This window comes from Oncorhynchus tshawytscha, linkage group LG26 (assembly GCF_018296145.1).
Source record: "Oncorhynchus tshawytscha isolate Ot180627B linkage group LG26, Otsh_v2.0, whole genome shotgun sequence".
NCBI classification, from domain to species: Eukaryota; Metazoa; Chordata; class Actinopteri; order Salmoniformes; family Salmonidae; genus Oncorhynchus; species Oncorhynchus tshawytscha.
In genome coordinates this window covers 41618578-41639823 of record NC_056454.1, presented here as the reverse complement: position 1 = coordinate 41639823, position 21246 = coordinate 41618578, and the positions used below count along the sequence as shown (strand labels likewise).

The following is a 21246-nucleotide window of genomic DNA, read 5'->3' as shown; positions in this document are numbered from 1 at the left end:
TGGCTGAGAAGTAGGGATGTATGGAGCGTTCTGACCTCACAATGGCAGCCCAAGCTACAGTGCCTTGCGAAAGTATTCGGCCCCCTTGAACTTTGCGACCTTTTGCCACATTTCAGGCTTCAAACATAAAGATATAAAACTGTGTTTTTTTGTGAAGAATCAACAACAAGTGGGACACAATCATGAAGTGGAACGACATTTATTGGATATTTCAAACTTTTTTAACAAATCAAAAACTGAAAAATTGGGCATGCAAAATGATTCAGCCCCCTTAAGTTAACACTTTGTAGCGCCACCTTTTGCTGCGATTACAGCTGTAAGTCGCTTGGGGTATGTCTCTATCAGTTTTGCACATCGAGAGACACATTTTTTTTCCCATTCCTCCTTGCAAAACAGCTCGAGCTCAGTGAGGTTGGATGGAGAGCATTTGTGAACAGCAGTTTTCAGTTCTTTCCACAGATTCTCGATTGGATTCAGGTCTGGACTTTGACTTGGCCATTCTAACACCTGGATATGTTTATTTTTGAACCATTCCATTGTAGATTTTGCTTTATGTTTTGGATCATTGTCTTGTTGGAAGCAAATCTCCGTCCCAGTCTCAGGTCTTTTGCAGACTCCATCAGGTTTTTTTCCAGAATGGTCCTGTATTTGGCTCCATCCATCTTCCCATCAATTTTAACTATCTTCCCTGTCCCTGCTGAAGAAAAGCAGGCCCAAACCATGATGCTGCCACCACCATGTTTGACAGTGGGGATGGTGTGGTCAGGGTGATGGGCTGTGTTGCTTTTACGCCAAACATAACGTTTTGCATTGTTGCCAAAAAGTTCAATTTTGGTTTCATCTGACCAGAGCACCTTCTTCCACATGTTTGGTGTGTCTCCCAGGTGGCTTGTGGCAAACTTTAAACGACACTTTTTATGGATATCTTTAAGAAATGGCTTTCTTCTTGCCACTCTTCCATAAAGGCCAGATTTGTGCAATATACGACTGATTCTTGTCCTATGGACAGAGTCTCCCACCTCAGCTGTAGATCTCTGCAGTTCATCCAGAGTGATCATGGGTCTCTTGGCTGCATCTCTGATCAGTCTTCTCCTTGTATGAGCTGAAAGTTTAGAGGGACGGCCAGGTCTTGGTAGATTTGCAGTGGTCTGATACTCCTTCCATTTCAATATTATCGCTTGCACTGTGCTCCTTGGGATGTTTAAAGCTTGGGAAATCTTTTTGTATCCAAATCCGGCTTTAAACTTCTTCACAACAGTATCTCGGACCTGCCTGGTGTGTTCCTTGTTCTTCATGATGCTCTCTGCGCTTTTAACGGACCTCTGAGACTATCACAGTGCAGGTGCATTTATACAGAGACTTGATTACACACAGGTGGATTGTATTTATCATCATTAGTCATTTAGGTCAACATTGGATCATTTAGAGATCCTCACTGAACTTCTGGAGAGAGTTTGCTGCACTGAAAGTAAAGGGGCTGAATAATTTTGCACGCCCAATTTTTCAGTTTTTGATTTGTTAAAAAAGTTTGAAATATCCAATAAATGTCGTTCCACTTCATGATTGTGTCCCACTTGTTGTTGATTCTTCACAAAAAAATACAGTTTTATATCTTTATGTTTGAAGCCTGAAATGTGGCAAAAGGTCGCAAAGTTCAAGGGGGCCGAATACTTTCGCAAGGCACTGTAGCTGGCTAAAGTTGGCTAGATTGCTACCTTCTTCCAGACACAAACGAGAGAACACCATTTTACTTGCCCTAGCAGTGCTGGTTACTGTTTTCATGTTATCTAGCGTGTTAGTGACTGTGCTGCTAGCAACAATTTAATCTTTTTTTTTTGCCTACCTTTACTGACACCTGTCCCATTCAACGAGTGTTGTGCGTTCGAAAATGAATGAGTTTTGGCCTCCCGGGTGGTGCAGTGGTTGAGGGCGCTGTACTGCAGCGCCAGCTGTGCCATCAGAGACTCTGGGTTCGCGCCCAGGCTTTGCCGTAACCGGCCGCGACCGGGAGGTCCGTGGGGCGACGGACAATTGGCCTAGCTTCGTCCGGGTTAGGGAGGGCTTGGCCGGTAGGGATGTCCTTGTCTCATTGGGCCGGGCGCACTGCGCGCTAACCAAGGTGCACGGTGTTTCCTCCGACACATTGGTGCGGCTGGCTTCCGGGTTGGATGCGCGCTGTGTTAAGAAGCAGTGCGGCTTGGTTGGGTATCGGAGGACGCATGACTTTCAACTTTCGTCTCTCCCGAGCCCGTACGGGAGTTGTAGCGATGAGACAAGATAGTAAATACTAACAATTGGATACCACAAAATTGGGGAGAAAAAAGGGGTAAAATTCGAAAAAATTTAATGAATGAGTTTTTCTGCACTCTGGCATACTCAAACGAGTGTGCTCTGAAATAGGAGTAGATAGCTAAAATTACACTTAGTGCGTTCCTAACTAAATTGCTAATTCTATGGTTGTGACCATATAAATAGACTGAATAGAACAGGCTTGGAAGCTCTAACCCTGGCAATTTGACTGGTAAACTCATTGATACACTCGCAATGTCTGCCTGGTATTGTGATGCAATAATTGCCATGGTATTTTGGAATGTTCTATCAACTGATGCTAGATTGCCATGGTAATGTAGAATGTTCATTCAAATGATGCTAACTGATGGGTTAGGGTTGTCTTTTTTGTAGTGTCAGTTAAGTTGACTAAACAAATCACAGATTTACGCGTCTACTTTCTGATTTTACTTTCTGGCATGGGTACACTCAAAATGGCTGCCAGTCCACCCATTATGACACCCTTTGTATTCAATTTATTTTAATGGCTGTGACAGGTGCTGCACTGCTGATTGCCCAAATATATGGGTGGAGACTTGAACTGTAGATGGTGGTTGATGGTTAGCTTGGTTAAACCAGACTGAACTCTGCACTCACCATGGAATGTGGCATTCAGTCTGGTTTATCCAGGCTAGTTGATGATGGAAGTGGAGGTTATTTACCAGTCTTAGAGAGGCGACCCATGCTTTTGCTGCTGCCTGAGCTGTCTCCCCTGATGAGGACAGAGATGCCGCTGAAGCTGCTTGCTTTGGTCATGGCTGGCCTCAGGTTACGGTTTGAGCTGTCCGAGTCAGTGCTGCTCCACGGCCGGGGTTCAGAGTTCTTGGGCTCGTTCTCAGAGCTGCTCTGGCAACTGTTGGCCGAGCGGACATCTTTTAACCTGAGGAAGGATCCATTTTAAACCATTATTATACATATATTAGCTATTATAAGAAACAGGAACATTCTATGCTATTAAGGACCTTCATAGCAGAGAGTACAAGATGGGGAAAGTGTCATGGCTATGTTATGTTGAGAGATAATGACCTAAATATTTGCCGTCTTTGCTGTGTGCTGTTACAGGCATCATCCTCCTGTATTCTTTTTTCAAGAGGAAAGCCATCTGGACCCTGTAGTAAAATAAGTTACGTTATCTACATGTTTATATTGAATCAAACTCTCACAATCTGCATTTAAAAGCTATTAAATTAATATTAAAAGGAGGGTTCTTACTTCTTGAGCGAATATCCTGTCTCTGGCCCTCTGGTACTCCTCTTCTCGTTCCTCTATAGACTTACTCCTCCTGTCTTCCTTCAGTCTCATCCGCATCTAGACACATCAGCATCCAGCTTAGCACTAACATCTAGACACATCAGCATCCAGCTTAGCACTAACATCTAGACACATCAGCATCCAGCTTAGCACTAACATCTAGACACATCAGCATCCAGCTTAGCACTAACATCTAGACACATCAGCATCCAGCTTAGCACTAACATCTAGACACATCAGCATCCAGCTTAGCACTAACATCTAGACACATCAGCATCCAGCTTAGCACTAACATCTAGACACATCAGCATCCAGCTTAGCACTAACATCTAGACACATCAGCATCCAGCTTAGCACTAGACCCATAAACATCCTGCTTAGCACTAGACCCATAAACACCCTGCTTAGCACTAGACCCATAAACACCCTGCTTAGCACTAGACCCATAAACACCCTGCTTAGCACTAGACCCATAAACACCCTGCTTAGCACTAGACCCATAAACACCCTGCTTAGCACTAGACCCATAAACACCCTGCTTAGCACTAGACCCATAAACACCCTGCTTAGCACTAGACCCATAAACACCCTGCTTAGCACTAGACCCATAAACACCCTGCTTAGCACTAGACCCATAAACACCCTGCTTAGCACTAGACCCATAAACACCCTGCTTAGCACTAGACCCATAAACACCCTGCTTAGCACTAGACCCATAAACACCCTGCTTAGCACTAACATCACTCTCATTTAGCACTATGGTTTGTTAACACCAACAAAGGGCTTAGGGAATTTACTCTAGGAAACACTGAACTAAACACCAATACTATTTGGCCGTTGACTACTGCTTTGTGCAGAGGAAAATACATTTTTCAGTGGGTTTGTGTCTTTTCAGAACTTTCCTGGCTTTGGCTTTCATGGTGAAGATACAATTTGAAAATAAATAATTAGAACTTTTTTCTTAGAAGTTAATTGATCATAATGCGGCCTAGTATAGATCTGGAGCGGCTCACATTAAACAACTCTTACCATATTGGCATCTTTGTCTGAGCCGGAGTTGTCCCTTTTGAGAATGTACCGCTTTTGGAAGTCGTCAGTTTTGTCATCTTTGATGTGTTCTGAAAACTTCTGATCAGGTCTACACAAAGCATTCGAGAGAGAGCGAGAGATATATATATATATATATATATATAGACACACACACACATATATATATGAGAGAGAGTAGCAGCAGAGAGAGAGATGGAGAAAAGGGGAGGGAGAGCAGAGGAAAATAACAATGAAAACGGGAGTTGTGGTAGGGCTTCCTTCTAAGAAACCTGACATGTTTACACCATCTCCCTTCCGCCTCTAACAACATTACTCTCCTCCTCCTCCCTACCTTCCTCACTGCAATATTGAAAACGCAGATAATTAAGTTTCCCCAAAAACTAATTTCAAGGGTCGCAAAGAAAAATCTGTTTTCCCTCGGCAGAGTATACGGAGACAGTCATTTCTGCAGCTTAAGCAGTTTGAATTAGAGTAAGGCTGAGAAATTGAATTATTGGCTGTGGCAGAAAGGGAGATTACTCACATTCTCGTATTGCTAGTTTTGTTGATGATTACAGATTTCCCGGTTTGGTCGACGTTGTGGTCTAGGCCGAAGTAGGCTGCAACGCGGTGCAGCAGCATTCTGTGGTAGGAGGTCATCGGAGGGAACTTTCTCTTCTGGCTTCTGGGGTAGGAGAGGTTGTAGGAGGGGGAGGAAGAGAGGACCAAGGAGGTTGTAGGAGGGAGCGGAGAGTGAGAAAGAATGGGAGGAGAGGACAGTGGATCAAATCAATAATTCAAAGAGAGATTACAGGACAATTAGGAAGAGTCGTTCTGGGCAAAACGGTCCAACATAGCCCAGAGTGAAATCTCATTAGCAGAACGTGACATCACACGAAATTATGCATGGGCTTAATAAATGACCAGAAACAGATTTTTCTGTTGAAATCAAACCCCCCCAAGAAATCAAGACATGAGACTCAAATGCACCAACAAAAAAAAATGACTCAGCTGAACTACTCACTCGTTATTACTGATAAAGTCAAGAATGTCCTGTTCCAACTTCAGAAGCATCATTCTGTCCCTGTGAATATAATGGATTGAACATGGAGAGAATAAGTTTGGTGTCCGTTCAGTCATTTCAGCACTCATCTCATTACCTCAGGGTATGACAGAAATTGCAATTAGTAATCGACTAATGAAGAAGCCACATTTTCAAAATGTAACCTTTAAGAGAGAGTGTTTGCTTAATCACCAGTGAAAGAACAACAGCTCAGCGTGGCTTGTGGATGCAGACAAAAGGTTTCTAAATGGCTGGCATGTCTACACACCTGGGGTTGTTTTTCAGCGTGTTTACTAAGAACTCATGGACATCGATCCCGGTAGAGTCGGTGTATTCTTGACTGGAATCTGGAGGGAGAAGAAAAAGGCATTGATTACTAACTTTTCTATTGCGTCTCCTCATTTCACAGAAACTTTGCAAAAGTGAATCAAGTACTTAATGAGAAACAAACATTTTTGGCAGGGGGGGGAAATGTAGGCTAAGCTTGCAGGACATAGACCATCAATTGCATTTTCACTTTTACAGAAGCATTGAAGGCTTATTGAGTCCTTGAGACCTTTGAAGAAACTTCACAACCTCTGGTTACTGACCATAGTAGGTGCCTAGTGCCTACCCACACACAATGGATGTGTCCCAAATGGAAACCTATTCTGTATATAGTGCACTTGTTTTGACCAGGGGAGGCAGACGATGTCTACCTCTGGACAGCATCTTCCTGGGCATCCTTTCAGTCTTCTCCAGCAGCTTCTCCACTCCTTTATCTTGGTCCACTTCATTCTTGATGGGCGATGACGCATCCTCCTCTTTGTCAAACGACTGGGTGAGCTGGATCTCAATTTTCTCCTTCAAAATAAAGACAAGACTGTTGTAGTCACCTTTTATGAAGCAGAAAATGGGATCAGGTGTTCTTTTCTCAGTAGCTTGCTATCCATCAGGACAATGAGAACCCCCACCTTCCCAAGTTTACAGATTCTGTAGCTGGTTGGAAAACCCATGGGTATTAGGGGTTGTCAGTTTAATGCTATGGTCTTGAGCATTCACACCCTACAGAGTATCTAGAACCCGAGCAGGTGTTTCCCCCCTCCTCATTCACACCCTACAGAGTATCTAGAACCCGAGCAGGTGTTTCCCCCTCCTCATTCACACCCTACAGAGTATCTAGAACCCGAGCAGGTGTTTCCCCCTCCTCATTCACACCCTACAGAGTATCTAGAACCCGAGCAGGTGTTTCCCCCTCCTCATTCACACCCTAGAGTATCTAGAACCCGAGCAGGTGTTTCCCCCCTCCTCATTCACACCCTACAGAGTATCTAGAACCCGAGCAGGTGTTTCCCTCCTCCTCATTCACACCCTACAGAGTATCTAGAACCCGAGCAGGTGTTTCCCCCCCTCCTCATTCACACCCTACAGAGTATCTAGAACCCGAGCAGGTGTTTCCCTCCAACTCCATCTCATTGATTAAGAATCTGGAAAAAGTGACTTCCCTTTTGTTTTTCAAGGTCAATACTAAAGTAGAACAAGCCTACAACATGAAACGCAGGGAATGGAGTGGATTTCTTTTTCTTTAATGGGGGAGGAAAGGGAAGCTGCAATGTTTAAAATGGAAGAAGGGTGAATTTTTTTTGCTCCACCCCTGCGAAAATTACTAGCCTGGAAGAGATGAAGTTTGCTAACAGGGCTTTGGTGCAGCACAGACTGAGTGAAAGCGAGGGATTGTGAAGAGTGATAAAATAAATTCCAGGAAAGGAAATCTCTATCGCTCAACAGTTCAAGACTATAAATATGACTGAAGGTCATAGTCTTAAGGTGTCCACTTGCTTTCCAGCCAAAACCGTTTGGAAGAGTTTGTGCATATATTATAACAGTGACATTTTTGTTCATTTCGGACTTTGATGAGGGCGCACATTTCTTCTAGAGGCAAGCCTAAGTCTAGGCCCTTTTGGTGATTATTGAAGGATCCTTACTGTTGACTAAAGTATTTGTCGTCATTCAACAAGAGACGACACGTTTACATGCACATTTTTTCATTGAGAAATACTGCACCAAACGTCTTAGTAAGATACACATTGTGCAACTTAGATCTCGGCAAAAAAAGTCAAAATTAATGGACGGATTTCGAGGGTCATCGCAGATTTTTTTAAATTTGACTATTTTGAGGAACCGTATACTGGCTACGGCGTCTAAAAATGGACAACGCGGTACTACTACCGCTTTATCGTTTTTCAAGCGAAGGTCTTTTAAGGGAGTATGTGTGCACACTCGTTCGGTTAGCCGATGATCCGAACTGAAGCATACTGACGCCTTTAGTGTGACAAGCTACCGAGTATCTGACTGAAGGAGTCATAGATTGACACCCTACCGTATATATTATTTCATGTGGTGGGAGATATTCTAACTGGCATTTGTTTAATTCACTCACAGTTGAGTTTCCATGATGATCCAGAATGAATCTTTTTCTACAGTAAAACCATCTGAACAAAAATACACTATTTATTTCTTTGGGATGAGTGGAATGAAAGCCGGCCTAACACTTAATAAAGGGTGTTATACAGAAGCCTGACTCTATCCAATTTAACCTCATTCCGTCAGATTAAAATGATTTATTTTAATAGGCTAATCCTAGTGCCACTTTTTGTGTCAATTTCAGATTTCGTGTTAAACTAAAAAAACTTTTTTTGAATCTAGACCTCAGCTGAGACTAAACTAAAATATGAGTCATGAGGTCAACTTTTTTTTTGCTTGACAGAATTTGTTATTAAAATAAATTATTCTGAAGTTCGTTGGAACACTACTGTTCTGGAGGCTGAAGATGACTAAAAAGGGGGAATGGTTAGTGGAGAGTGGCAACCAACCAGAGGAATTTCTTATGAACCTCTTGATATTTCTCTATTAGAAGATATGCACTTGAAGGGTATACATATGCAATGAAATGATGGTTAAACACCAGATGATGGTTCAGGGGGAGGAGGAGGGCTTGAGAATTGTCATGGGAGGGTGGTGGTTACCTGATGTTCTCGAGGCAGATCAGTGGCAATAGGAGGAGGAGAGGACTCTTCGCAAACAGCCAGGCTTCGAACTAACTTTAACTTTGAGTTAGACTGGGGATTGGAGAGTGGTGAGGGTTAAGAACAGAGTCAGGATGGGACAAAGAGATTGTGCAGGTAGGAGTTTAAAAACAAACCACACGCGTCGAGGTACCCAGAACTCCCGTGCAAGCACAGCACACACTGGCATAGCAACCCACTTACAGGTAGATTTTTCCAAGCTCGAGAAGACGCCATGCACACTGTCACCTAGGTTAACCATAAACTGGTCAGATCACTCGTCCTGTTTCTGATGCATTCAAATTGAAATTTTGTACTTGAATAACTGAAAACTACACACGCACAAAAAAAACAAGCAACAAAAATATAATTCACTCACAAAAAATACGTTCCTTTCAAAATAACAAAACATTTTTTTTTTTTTTAAACGGACATTTCAAAAATGCAGGCAGTGTGTAAATGAAAACAATTCATTGTCAACTACTGGCCGATGGGGTTCATCAAGCAAACACTTAGACATGCCTCCTGTACCTTGGGTCTTTTTCCTGTCTGTTCCGATGTCTGCTGCTGCACAGTAGGCAATGAGACAAAATGGACCATAAGACAAGGGTCTCATTGTCTGTAAGTCCTGGGATGATTCCCCTTCACAACAAACTGACTGAGGAGGACTAAGTGAAATGACAGACTAAAGAATATGGGAATCTGCTACTAAAACCATCCCTACACAAAGGGTTATTAAAAATAAAAAAACATAATATTTTGCCTAAATGTCCAACCGATTCTACCTTGTTTATTAATGGTTAATGCACAACAACATTTATATTTGTTAGCCCTAATGCATCAGGCTACATTACACCCAAGGCTAAATAAGTGACTGCAGTAGAGGATTTGGAAAGAGAGCGCGCGCCTTGGCCTCCATTCTACTGTGAATTCTAGATTCTGGGGGGGATGGCCGCAGGGAACGGCAACATAACCGCTCTCTCCTGCACACGTCTAAAACAGCACCATGTGTTCAGTGAGGCGTCTCGATCTGCAAAGTGGAGGAGACAGATGGCGACAAAGACATTCGTTCCACCTCCCCTCCCCATCCTCCTAGGGGTGACACAGGAGACATTTGTGGATAAGCTGGGATTTGAGCTAAGAGATGATCAGCTTTTCCTATCTTGCCTAGCTCTCCTCTGCAGACTGACTGCAGGGCTTCTGGCCTTTCCATTTCCTTATAGCCCTTCTCTCTCTGACTGCCTTTAGACCTGGACTCTCTGACTGCCTTTATTAATGTTCAAGGGGGGCTAGCCAGGCTAAGAGATGCGTGAAATGGCACCCCATTCCCTATAAAGTGCACTGCTTTTGACCAGAGTCCAAAGTGGTGCCATTTCAGACGCCGCTCTCCTCTGACGGAGGCACCGTGACGCCGCTCTCCTCTGACGGAGGCACCGTGACGCCGCTCTCCTCTGACGGAGGCACCGTGACGCCGCTCTCCTCTGACGGAGGCACCGTGACGCCGCTCTCCTCTGACGGAGGCACCGTGACGCCGCTCTCCTCTGACGGAGGCACCGTGACGCCGCTCTCCTCTGACACTGCTGTAATACTGTATAAACCACCTTTACAGATCAGCCAGGTTGACAGTAAACTAGCTCTGCCGACAGATATGAATAGGAAAACGAGCAGACATAAGCAGGGTCAAGGCTCTTCAGAAAGGGAGAAAGCATGAGGGAAATGTCACAGCATCAAGGGAGACTAGCCTAGCTGTTCACGAGCTACATATCAGAAGGAGGAGGGGGGGGGGTAATAACCTGCCTGACATACAGAAACCTCCACAACCTTAACCTTGAAGCGTATAATAACCGAGTAGTGATTTTGAGGTATACCGCTTCTGCAGATTCTCATAACTCAATTATCTGACAATTGATTGGTTGTGCTTTGCCAGAGACTCCCCCGGGCCCCTGAGCCTGTGCTGTATTGGAAAGCAATTATTTCTCCCTGCTCTGCCCACCGATACACCAAACCCCCACCTGTCTCTAGCTGAATATACCTTCAGTGGTGTGTAGTCCCTTGGTACATAACACAACCCCTTCAACTGACACGTCATACTTTCATACAGAAATTGTGTGGGTAGAAGGTTGATTAGGGGGGGGGGTTACAGGTTGAAAGCAGTGGGAAAAGGCTGACTGGTGGGGGTGGTGTGGGACGCAGGGAAGAGATACTGACAACCCTGCTCTGTAATGAGAGGTTTACCTGAGTTTCCTTCTTCTCTTGACAACAGCTCTCATCTGACCTCTGTGGTTGGAGCTGGGTCTGAGGTTGGGCCTGTGGCTGGGTCTCTGCCTGCTCCCTGCAATCTGTCTTGGTCGGGCTTGGCTCTTCTCCCCCCGCTGGTGTCGGTGTGGCACTGGCGTTGTGGCTCTCCTCAGTCTCCAGACCTCTCATAGTGGCACTAGTCTCCTTTACAGTGACAGTATCAGACGACATTCTCATTAGAGAAAGCTACTGGAGCTTTGTCTACAAGAGCTCGAAACCTAGAGAGCAGAGAGATGGACAACACACGACACGGTTCCTTTGGTCAGCCTCAGCCTGCCCTCCCCCGAGGCTACCGTTTCACCAGCAGCTATTTGTACTAAACAGATCAACGACATTTCATCAATAACAAAAATCTCCCAATTGTGTAATAAAGCATCACTGTAAACCCTTAATCTCTCCTCCTCCCTACATCCCACCCTTGTTCTAAACTGATGAAAACTGAGTGAGCAGCAACTGGCCCTTCCACCAAGCTCTGCCGTTATCACGTCAGTGGGCGAGGTATGCTCTGCCGTTATCACGTCAGTGGGCGAGGTATGCTCTGCCGTTATCACGTCAGTGGGCGAGGTATGCTCTGCCGTTATCACGTCAGTGGGCGAGGTATGCTCTGCCGTTATCACGTCAGTGGGCGAGGTATGCTCTAAACCTGTGTGTGTGTGCGTGTGTGAGAGACAGTCCTTTCCTTACACCCAGGGATTGCCTGACGGTGTGTGTGTGTGTCTGGTTCCACGGCAGACGTCAGCATGGCCAGATGGTGCAGCAAGCCGTAAGTGTTCTGTCTGCCAGGTTGCTTGCCTCAGAGAGGAGAGACGGTGGTGACACACCCATACGTGACGCTGCAGCTAGCAGCACCTAGGCCTCCAGGGACTCATCTCCTCCTTATCGTGACAACGGGAGAAGTAATCTCCCAGTGTCATCTCCAATCTGGCAATCTGTCAACACACTGACATCCTATTCTTTCTGACTGGTCAGCGCTGCCTCTGCAGTCTGTCAACTCTAGTCTGGACAGAGACATTAGCTGTGACAATCTATGACAGCATAAGCTGTAATGTCGTGACGTGCGCGACGGTGTGTGTAATATATATATATATATATATATATATATATATATATATATATATATATGTGTGTGTGTGTGTGTGTGTACCGGCTGCGGTGCTGGGTGCTGGGCCTGCCGTGGGGTGGTGGCGCCGGAGAGAAGGGTGAAGCCCTCTGAGGCAGGGTCACTCGAGGTGCTGCTGCTGCTGCCGTGGGTGTCTGGATGGTGCTGGACCAGCTGGTGGCTGAGGCTCTGGCTTGTGTTGAGCTGGGTCGTACTGGAAGCCCTGAGGAAGAGGCCCATGTCCCCGTCACCAGCACTGGGTCCGGCAAGCAACGGCACTGGCCTCGCACAAGGCTCTCATGCCCCTCCGTGACCTGGAGAGAGGGAGAGAGAAAATGGTTTGTTAGTATGCGTGTTCACTTAAATCCATAATGACCAATGTAAACTTCTCAACAACACTTCAATAGAACAGAGTCAGAGGTCAGCTAGGTCAAGTGGATTTCCAGCTCGCTCCACCTCATGGCCCTACGAAGCCCTGGATAAACGGGCACTGTGTCACCTCAGACGATGCAATGGGTACCAAGAAACATGGTAGCTAGTTCAGAACATTAGCTGTCTGATCAGTGCTACACTGGCCAGGAAAACTCAGACAAGTTGCCTATGCCAAATTCCTATAATCAAAACCAATTTGTTAGCGCTTCCAGAATTGAGTTGTGTAAAAACACACACCAGTCCAGACAGTCGCTAAAACAAGCCATGCCTTTGCTGGAGGCCTGAGATCATCGGGACGTGTTGAGAATGGCAGGGCACAGCTAAGCAAACACTTGCCGGGTTCCTGACTCTGACAATGTAGCTCGTTTATCAGGCTAATGGAGGTGGCGCGGGGCTGAAGCAGGAACTGCTTGCATTATTTATGGTTCCGACGACCTCGCCTGATTGGGATTCATGAGATCTGGAGCCCGGGGCTGGTGGGGGCCATCAGTGGAGAGGACAGGTGTGTGTATGTGTGGGTGGCTCCTGTCCTTGCACTTAAAACACACAAAGCGACGTCTGTCGGTTTCCCGCAACCTCCTGTCCGTCAACAGGGCGTGTGGTATCTGTTAGAGTCCCTCTGCTTGGACCCTTTCCCAAGGCCTCCGGCCATCTGGTCTGCCTGCCTTGTGCTGTGTGTGAGAGTGAGCCTGCCAAAAGCCCTCCACATCCCTCACACTATGTGGATCACAGAGACCAGCCGTCAGCAAGGGGCTGAACAAGACGCTAAGCATATTTTTCCGCCTCTTCTCTAAATGCACCCACTCAAGGACAATGATGCTTTTAATGCGACCGGAGAAGAGCCATTTTTTTCCCCTCCCCTCGTTTTCCGTGGCACAGCCGGCACCAGGCGAGCTAGGACGCCCACGCATGGCCGGCTACAGATGGAGGCTCTCCAGGGGGGAGAAAAGGAGAGCAGGGCAGGGTGGTGGCATTGGTAGACTAGAGGGGAGCAGGGCTGGGTGGTGGCATTGGTAGAGGAGAGGGGAGCAGGGCAGGGTGGTGGAATTGGTAGAGGAGAGGGGAGCAGGGCAGGGTGGTGGCGTTGGTAGAATAGAGGGGAGCAGGGCTGGGTGGTGGCGTTGGTAGAGTAGAGGGGAGCAGGACTGGGTGGTGGCGTTGGTATAGGAGAGGGGAGCAGGACTGGGTGGTGGCGTTGGTATAGGAGAGGGGAGCAGGACTGGGTGGTGGCGTTGGTAGAGGAGAGGGGAGCAGGACTGGGTGGTGGCGTTGGTAGAGGAGAGGGGAGCAGGACTGGGTGGTGGCGTTGGTAGAGGAGAGGGGAGCAGGACTGGGTGGTGGCGTTGGTAGAGGAGAGGGGAGCAGGACTGGGTGGTGGCGTTGGTAGAGGAGAGGGGAGCAGGACTGGGTGGTGGCGTTGGTAGAGGAGAGGGGAGCAGGACTGGGTGGTGGCGTTGGTAGAGGAGAGGGGAGCAGGACTGGGTGGTGGCGTTGGTAGAGGAGAGGGGAGCAGGACTGGGTGGTGGCGTTGGTAGAGGAGAGGGGAGCAGGACTGGGTGGTGGCGTTGGTAGAGGAGAGGGAGCAGGACTGGGTGGTGGCGTTGGTAGAGGAGAGGGGAGCAGGACTGGGTGGTGGCGTTGGTAGAGGAGAGGGGAGCAGGGCTTGGTGGTGGTGGGAGGACCAGTGCAACCTGACTCAGGCCCCATGAGGATCAACCTCCACCGGGTTGTGGTGCGATGAGCACCTTACAGCAGCAGGAGGCCACCCCGGACACATGACTCTTCAGGGGCTTCTGGTTTCAGCTAGAGCACCGATTGGACGTTCAGTCTAATATTCCATGCCTGTACATATGCTCCTTTGTGTTTTCTGATGACATCATGAGTGCATCATTCCTACGACAGATGCTCGTTCTTTTCACAACGTCACTTGGTTCACACAAATGCATTTGTGGAGGACAGAGGGAAGACTTTACAGAGGCAAAGAAAATTGCATTTTTATTTTCCTTTGAGATAGAAAAACAGAAGAAGCCTCTCCCTTCTTCCTCATCCTCCATCACACTTATTCAATTAAAAAAAGGGCAGAGCTGGTGTTTCTTTTTGGCTGGAGCCTGATCAGCTGCAGGCAGCGCTGAACAGAGCAGGCGAGGAGGATCTCGAGTCCACATTTACCACTAATTGGCCAGTGTGTTTTAGCTGAGCGGCTAGCCAGATAAGAGATGGCAGTCTCCTCGCCTCACAGTTGACTTGGGAAATTGTTGAGGTATTTACAACTGTGGCCGAGCGAAACAGAATAAAACCACGGGTGGATGTGCCACGTTTGTGAGTGACCCTGGTGAATGTAACGGACTGTGTGTGCGCGCGCGCGCGTCTCTCGCGCGCGCGTCTCTCGCGCTCATCTATAAAAAATAAAAAAAAATTTTTTTAAAAATCGGCAAATGGATCTAGGGAAATACACATGAAATAGATACACATGACATCTGTGTTGGTGTCAACGAGTGACAGCTTAGCGTGAAGGTCCTAATTTTGTCATGCTGGATAAACTGTTGGCTGCTTTCTCTTCCTGCTGTGTTGTGTGCAAAACGAGAGGCAGGGTTGCTTCCCAAATGGTACCCTATGGACTCTGGTCAAAAGTAGTGCACTATATAGGGAATAGGCTGCCATTTGGGACACAGACAGGTGTCTAGTATACATAAATAGTGAGGGAGTATGGCACTAACCTGCAGAAGAGAGGAGAGCGGGGACAGTCAGCTACTGTGTCTACAACTTGACATCGTAATAAACCACAGAGTCAAAGACTGATCTGTCCGTGACAGTTCAATCATGTTTTAACTAACCATGAACATGACATTTTCCTGAAAATAAACTGGGTAAACAGTATTTCCTGCAAATACAATTACAGTATGTGAATCACAAAAAAAAAAACATTTATTTTCACCGTGGGGAAAGCATTTATTCTGGAGGATGACTTATAATTGTAACATAACAAAAAAGTGCCTTGTTGCATTGTCCAGAATAACAAAAAAGTGCATTTCATTCCGCAAGATTAGAATCCTTTGAACGGAGGGAGAAGACAACTAATTAAATTCCTTCCTATTTGTTATTTACCACACATACACGTGTCACTTAGCAGACACTTCAATCCAAAGCGACTTACAGTATTGAGTGCATAAATGTTGAGTGTTTATTCACTGGTCCCCCGTGGGAATTGAACTCACAACTCTGGCGTTGCAAGAGCCATTCTCTACCAACTCAGCCACACGGGGACCAAACAAACACACAAAATTATAATTAAAAGACCAGGGGGAAAAATAAAAGAATCCGGAGGGAAACTCCGTAAGTGCCCATTTCTGCCATGGCCCCTTCCATCACCATCTGAAATATTCCCTGGCTTCAGTTTGGAAGTGCGCCAATACCATTTGCGGTTCCATTCACACACTAAGTTTCTGCTGCATTCAACACACTGAAGTCCACCTCCAGCCCCCGGGGTGCTTTCTTTAATGACGATCTGAATTAGGGGTGGGAGGTTCAACTCCCAGACCCCACTGTCCATTTCCATCTGCTTAAACACAAAGCCGTGAAAATATATATATATTTTTTTTAAGTGCCGGCCGCGGTTATATTAAATGCAGGAATATATTAGTCTGTCAGTAGATCGAGCTACACTAATGACTTCAATAGCAATCATCATATCCACATAACAGATCATCCCATTCAGCGGAATGACTCGCACAGCAGAGTGAGAGATTCACTAACGGAGAAGGGCCAGCTGACCTCAGGGCTGCAGCCAGAGACGAGGCTACGGCTGCTGCCAGGGACGAGGCTACGGCTGCTGCCAGGGACGAGGCTACCTCTAGCTTCCTTTCAATTACCAACGGTGGAGAAAAAGGAGAAAGAATGAATGAAACCTACAAGGGAAAGGGGGGGGGGGATAAAAATCAAAAGGCATGGTGCAGTTTTTTTTCCTTTGCTGGACGGCAGCAGCCGCCAGTCAGCACACAAAGGAGCGCTAGGTTCTGCTAATGAGGACTTCCTGAGGAGGTTAGAGAACAACGGGCCAGGCTACACTCCCATCACAGCTAAATCCATATAGCAATTACACCACTTAATTGCCTTTTTGAGACATATATTCCCTTTCCGCTTAATGTTAATGCAATTACGCCGGGGTTCCTGGGTAATGTTAAATGCTATCTCTGGAGTGCATCTCTGGAGCATTGTGGCATGCAGTAGCACTGGGTCCCTTTATGTCATTCATTTTAAACCCCTCTTAAGAGCGAGGCTGGAGGAGACTGAGCTGAATCATTAACCAGACTCTGAGAAAATGGCCCTTGTCGCCTCTCCCTCTCTCGCTCTGTCCCCCACCCATCCCTCTCCACTCCAGCCATCTGGGATTGTGACGGGAGCCAACGCTCACCGACGGCGAGAGACATTTCAGATAGGCATCAAATTAGAATGATTAATTTGGCCCCCTTTCATTAGGTGTACAATTAATAAATAGACATCAAAGAATATGAGACCAGGATTGTGGGGGATTTGATAAGGACGGCTGATGGCCAATAGATGCAAAGTAGCCGTTAGGTCTGTGGTGCCAGCAGCAGTCCGACAAACTCCATTCCCCATCGTAACCTTGTACCACTTTACCAGGACTTTGTTTGCCCCATTTAACAGAAATGAGATGCACAGTATTAAGGGCAACTAAATATAAGCGGCCCGCTCTACCAATTACAATACGGTTCACGAGGACTTCGAATTTTCTTTGTGTTTTTTTGGGGGGGGCTAATGGTCCCCCAAGATATCATACGGGGGAAATGGACCAGTGAAGTATTAGCAAATAACGCCAAGCTAGTAATGCTACAGTACGATCAGGGATAATAAGCAATTCATCAGCCAGAGGACGACGGAGCAAAAACAAAAAAACGTACCTGGAAACAGAAACAAGCCTGAAAACGCTGACAAAGGCACCAGAGGATAAACAGCAAAGGACAACATTTCTGAAAAGCTTTTGAGCAGATTGGGCACTTACTAGGTGAATTGCAACAATTACAGTTGAATAAGAAGAAGCTTACGCCTACCAAACAGAGTAATAATATTCAGAGTTGAAAAGATCTGCAGAATCCGCACCCCATTAGACAACAACCTTTTCCAGTGAAAAAAAGAAGAAAAAGCTACCGTGTCACAAATTGACAATGCCAGTGAACGATGGTGCACAATTTGAACAGACATTGAAAGAGAGAGATGAAACCCGTCTTACTGTTGTATGCATTTCCCTCCTGGTCCAAGCGTGGCACAGCGAGTAAGGATTCAGCACGAGGGACTGAGCAGCTTGGTCCGAGCACCGTGGTGCTATTCAGGACACGATTGAGTAGGGGGCCAAAAAGATTGAGATTGAGTAGGGGACCAAGCACACCACTTTCTTCCCCCTGCCTCCCTCCCACTCACCTAGGGAAATAAGCCCTTTGGCAAAGAAACATCATCGTAGCAGCACAAGTATCATTTTCAACTGAAAAGTTCAAATGTTACTTGGACCAAAGACAACCTTGGTGCCAAAAATGACAAAGATCCAGGCTGCCAATCGTATCCCTCCTTTGTAAACACTAATAAGCTTGTGAACTTCTAGAAAAGCTGCAGCATATCTCCGGGAAACTTTGCTCTCAAAACGTGAATCGCTGAACACTACCAGCAACGTTCAAACAGTCTCACGTTTATTTCTCCATGTATAAGACAAGAGAAACAGAGGGAAAACCCACTTACACAGAGAGTGCTCGTTCATTGGACATTGTTCTGGTAGGAACTTACACCCCTTGAGCGGAGTGTGCAGACAACATAACACTCACTCACCTGCCACATTGTAGCCTCCATTATTTCCATTGGTCAGGGGTTTAGTTTCCATAGTACCAGAGGCTGCATTGGCTGTGAATGTTGCCGGTCGGAGAAAGGTCCCCGAGACAGCCCCCTCTCTTTCTTCACTCTCTTCCCTGCTCTCTCTCACACACACACACACACTCACTCAGTCTCTCTCTGCAGAGCTAGCGCACTCTGTCTGCCTGTGTCTGCCTTGCTCTCTGCTCTGCAGCGCTCTCTGTCTGCGCCAGGCTGTCTAAGTGCCAGAACCCATGGTTGGATTGTGGCTCTCGCTCCGAGGCCTCGGAGACAGCGCCAAATCAACGGCTGGGCTGTGTGACGTCAGAGCCAGGCTCAGCCACTCAGGTGGCTTGGCTGGGCTCGCGGCACGTCACTGGCTATATTGCACTCTTCATTAGCTATACAGCCGGATGCCGCAACGTCAAGTGGAGCCGTGGGAGGTTCACGTACCTCATCCATCCCTCCCATCAATAACCAACACTCTCCCCCCAAAATCACACCCCACCCCGAGTGCGTGGGAGTTTGTGTAAGGGTGAGTGTGGGAAAGGTGGGGATATGTTGGGCCACAGGAGCTGAATACTGTGGAGGTAGAGAGAGATAAAGAAAGCCGAGATAATTCTGCCTTATAGGTGTATTTGATTGATCGACTGTAGTAGTCAAACAATTAAGCAAGAGAAACTGAACCTCTCATTTGAAAGATTTTGGCCCGTCTCTTCCTTTCTCCAAGTCTCTTAGTGGGAGAAAAATAAAAACAATCCAGAGATTGTTACTGCAAGACAAAAACAAAAAGAGTTGATCATTCATTATTCATCAAGAACTGCTTGGCCTAATCAACTCTATAGGACAAGATACAGATGCTCAGTGATCTGAATATGTAAACAAGAAAAGGTCTGTGCACTGCTTATGCACACCATTCCTCATAGAATATTTCATGGTATGAAAACCAACAATGTCATAATCTTACTACTGTACTCCACAAACAGGCTTCTTAGAGTGAGAAAAACACAACCCAACAATAGCTTCTCCTTCCTAAACAGCTCATTAAAACCTGTGTGTTACTAAAATAAACAGAATTTCTCTCAGGGATAGGGAACATGAAACAGAAAGCTAAATCCTTTCTCCCTCTGCCATTGATCTTTGTGGGGTCCTCACAAGCCCCTCGAGCAAACGCACAGACACCTAAAAAACGAGATAATAATAATAACATCCGACAATTACAGCAGACGTATGCGGCACCCTGCCTCTGCTGTAAACAAATATGATTCTCACACCTTGAGAATTCTACAGTTTTAAACATGGAATTAATGAGTCCTTCCTCCATCCTCCCTCAATAATCTATAAACAGATCCCTGACAAGAAACCATCAGGAGTCAGTGTGTTCATTACATTTGTTTACATTATTTTGCAACGACATGGGGAGTTGAGCACAAAGAGATGGTGTTTGGCAATAACACGGGCTTTGAATGCCTCAGTAATAACCAGATGATTGGAGGGAGAGAGGGAAGGAGAAAGAGACGGAAAGACGGAAAAAAATATATAACCAGGCGTTTGTTTTTGCAAGCCTTTTCCCTGAAACCGTATTGTTGAATTAGCCCTGGCATGCTCGAGTCTTAGATTAAAACCTATCCCTGGGCTTCCCTGGTGATATTAATATTTGATGATAGCTCCTTAAACGACTTCAATTGCAAGATCACAAACCTTCCCTATGCTGCAGGAAATAAAAGTATTTGGCTATGGTTTAAAACGATCATTCTGAAAGTTAAGAGGCAGCTCTTACTGTATATATATATCATTAGACTTTACTCCATAATGCCTGAAACCTGTATGGACAAACCTAAATTCTGAGAGAAATAATGACATAATGTCTCACTCATTGAATTGGTTGTAGAGCATCACACCGTTGAGGTGCAAAGTCACACTGTCACCTCTGCATGTGGAGGTGTGACAGAGCTGAGTGATAGGTCTGGTGGGGAGAAATACAAACACACACACACACACACACACACACACACACACACACACACATGTTGTGTTGGTGAAGTAAACAACTAGGCAGAAAGGTGCTGGTGCCCCCTTTCTCAGCATTCCACACCTGACTAGATCTGTCATCAAAATACCTCTGGAAGATTAAACCCACCCGGTGTACTACACACCCCTAGCGAATAAGGCTTTTGGTGTTGCCGTCGTAACTGGGGAATATTCACCTCATACCAATTAATTTTATGCATTGCAAAGCAAGCTGGGGAGGAAATGGATTCAGATTAGCACTGACTTAGTTCAAACTCCCAAGCGTGGTAGTGGAGACGCGGCATTTACAAGGAGCACCCAAACCACGCGTCACTAACGCTAGTAGTGCAACACATCCTGCTTTCAATTTAACAGGAGGAACAAAAGGTGAATATGAGCCAAATACGGCCTTCACTTGGGATGTGTCTGACAACGTTACTAGAAGTCAAATCTTTGCTTTCAACGTTCTTGTTTCCTCAATTCCTCAAACCTCCTTGTGGGAGGGAAACCAGGATTGAGAAAGCAAGGATTTGATGCCGGGCGGCTAGTAACCGTTTTCAGACAGCCCTGGAGAGAGAAATCAACAATGCATCATGCCGATGGTGACAGTAAGTGGAGGAGAAGACAAATGCCATAATCCCAACCCGCCATCTAATTGCCCTGGACTGCGTCAGTCCCCAAAGAAAATGATCCCCCTCTCGGTTATTAAATTAGAACTAACATATGTCACGGCAACTCTGTTGGAAAATTATAACCCTATAAACCGACCACGAATCATAAAAAAGTAGTGTCACTGCACTGCTAATTCCAGACATTCCTGAGGCTCGAAGAGTCGA

The 21246-nt window shown here is 46.1% G+C and overlaps 2 protein-coding genes across 2 annotated transcripts in view; both read right to left on the bottom strand.

Moving 5' to 3' along the window:
- Positions 1-21246, bottom strand: part of LOC112225623 (R3H domain-containing protein 1) — a 63214-nt gene that overhangs the window by 21506 nt on the left and 20462 nt on the right. The window contains 12 exon segments of the mRNA XM_042306656.1: positions 2991-3208; positions 3355-3437; positions 3541-3636; positions 4609-4717; positions 5153-5293; positions 5633-5692; positions 5940-6018; positions 6370-6514; positions 8677-8769; positions 9247-9282; positions 10951-11157; positions 12158-12426. Of these exon segments, the coding sequence (XP_042162590.1) occupies positions 2991-3208; positions 3355-3437; positions 3541-3636; positions 4609-4717; positions 5153-5293; positions 5633-5692; positions 5940-6018; positions 6370-6514; positions 8677-8769; positions 9247-9282; positions 10951-11157; positions 12158-12352 (1462 nt within the window). The 5' untranslated portion in view covers positions 12353-12426.
- Positions 13526-14251, bottom strand: LOC121840967 (vegetative cell wall protein gp1-like). The gene has a single exon (XM_042306369.1). The coding sequence runs from the start codon at positions 14249-14251 to the stop codon at positions 13526-13528; it is 726 nt and encodes a 241-aa protein (XP_042162303.1).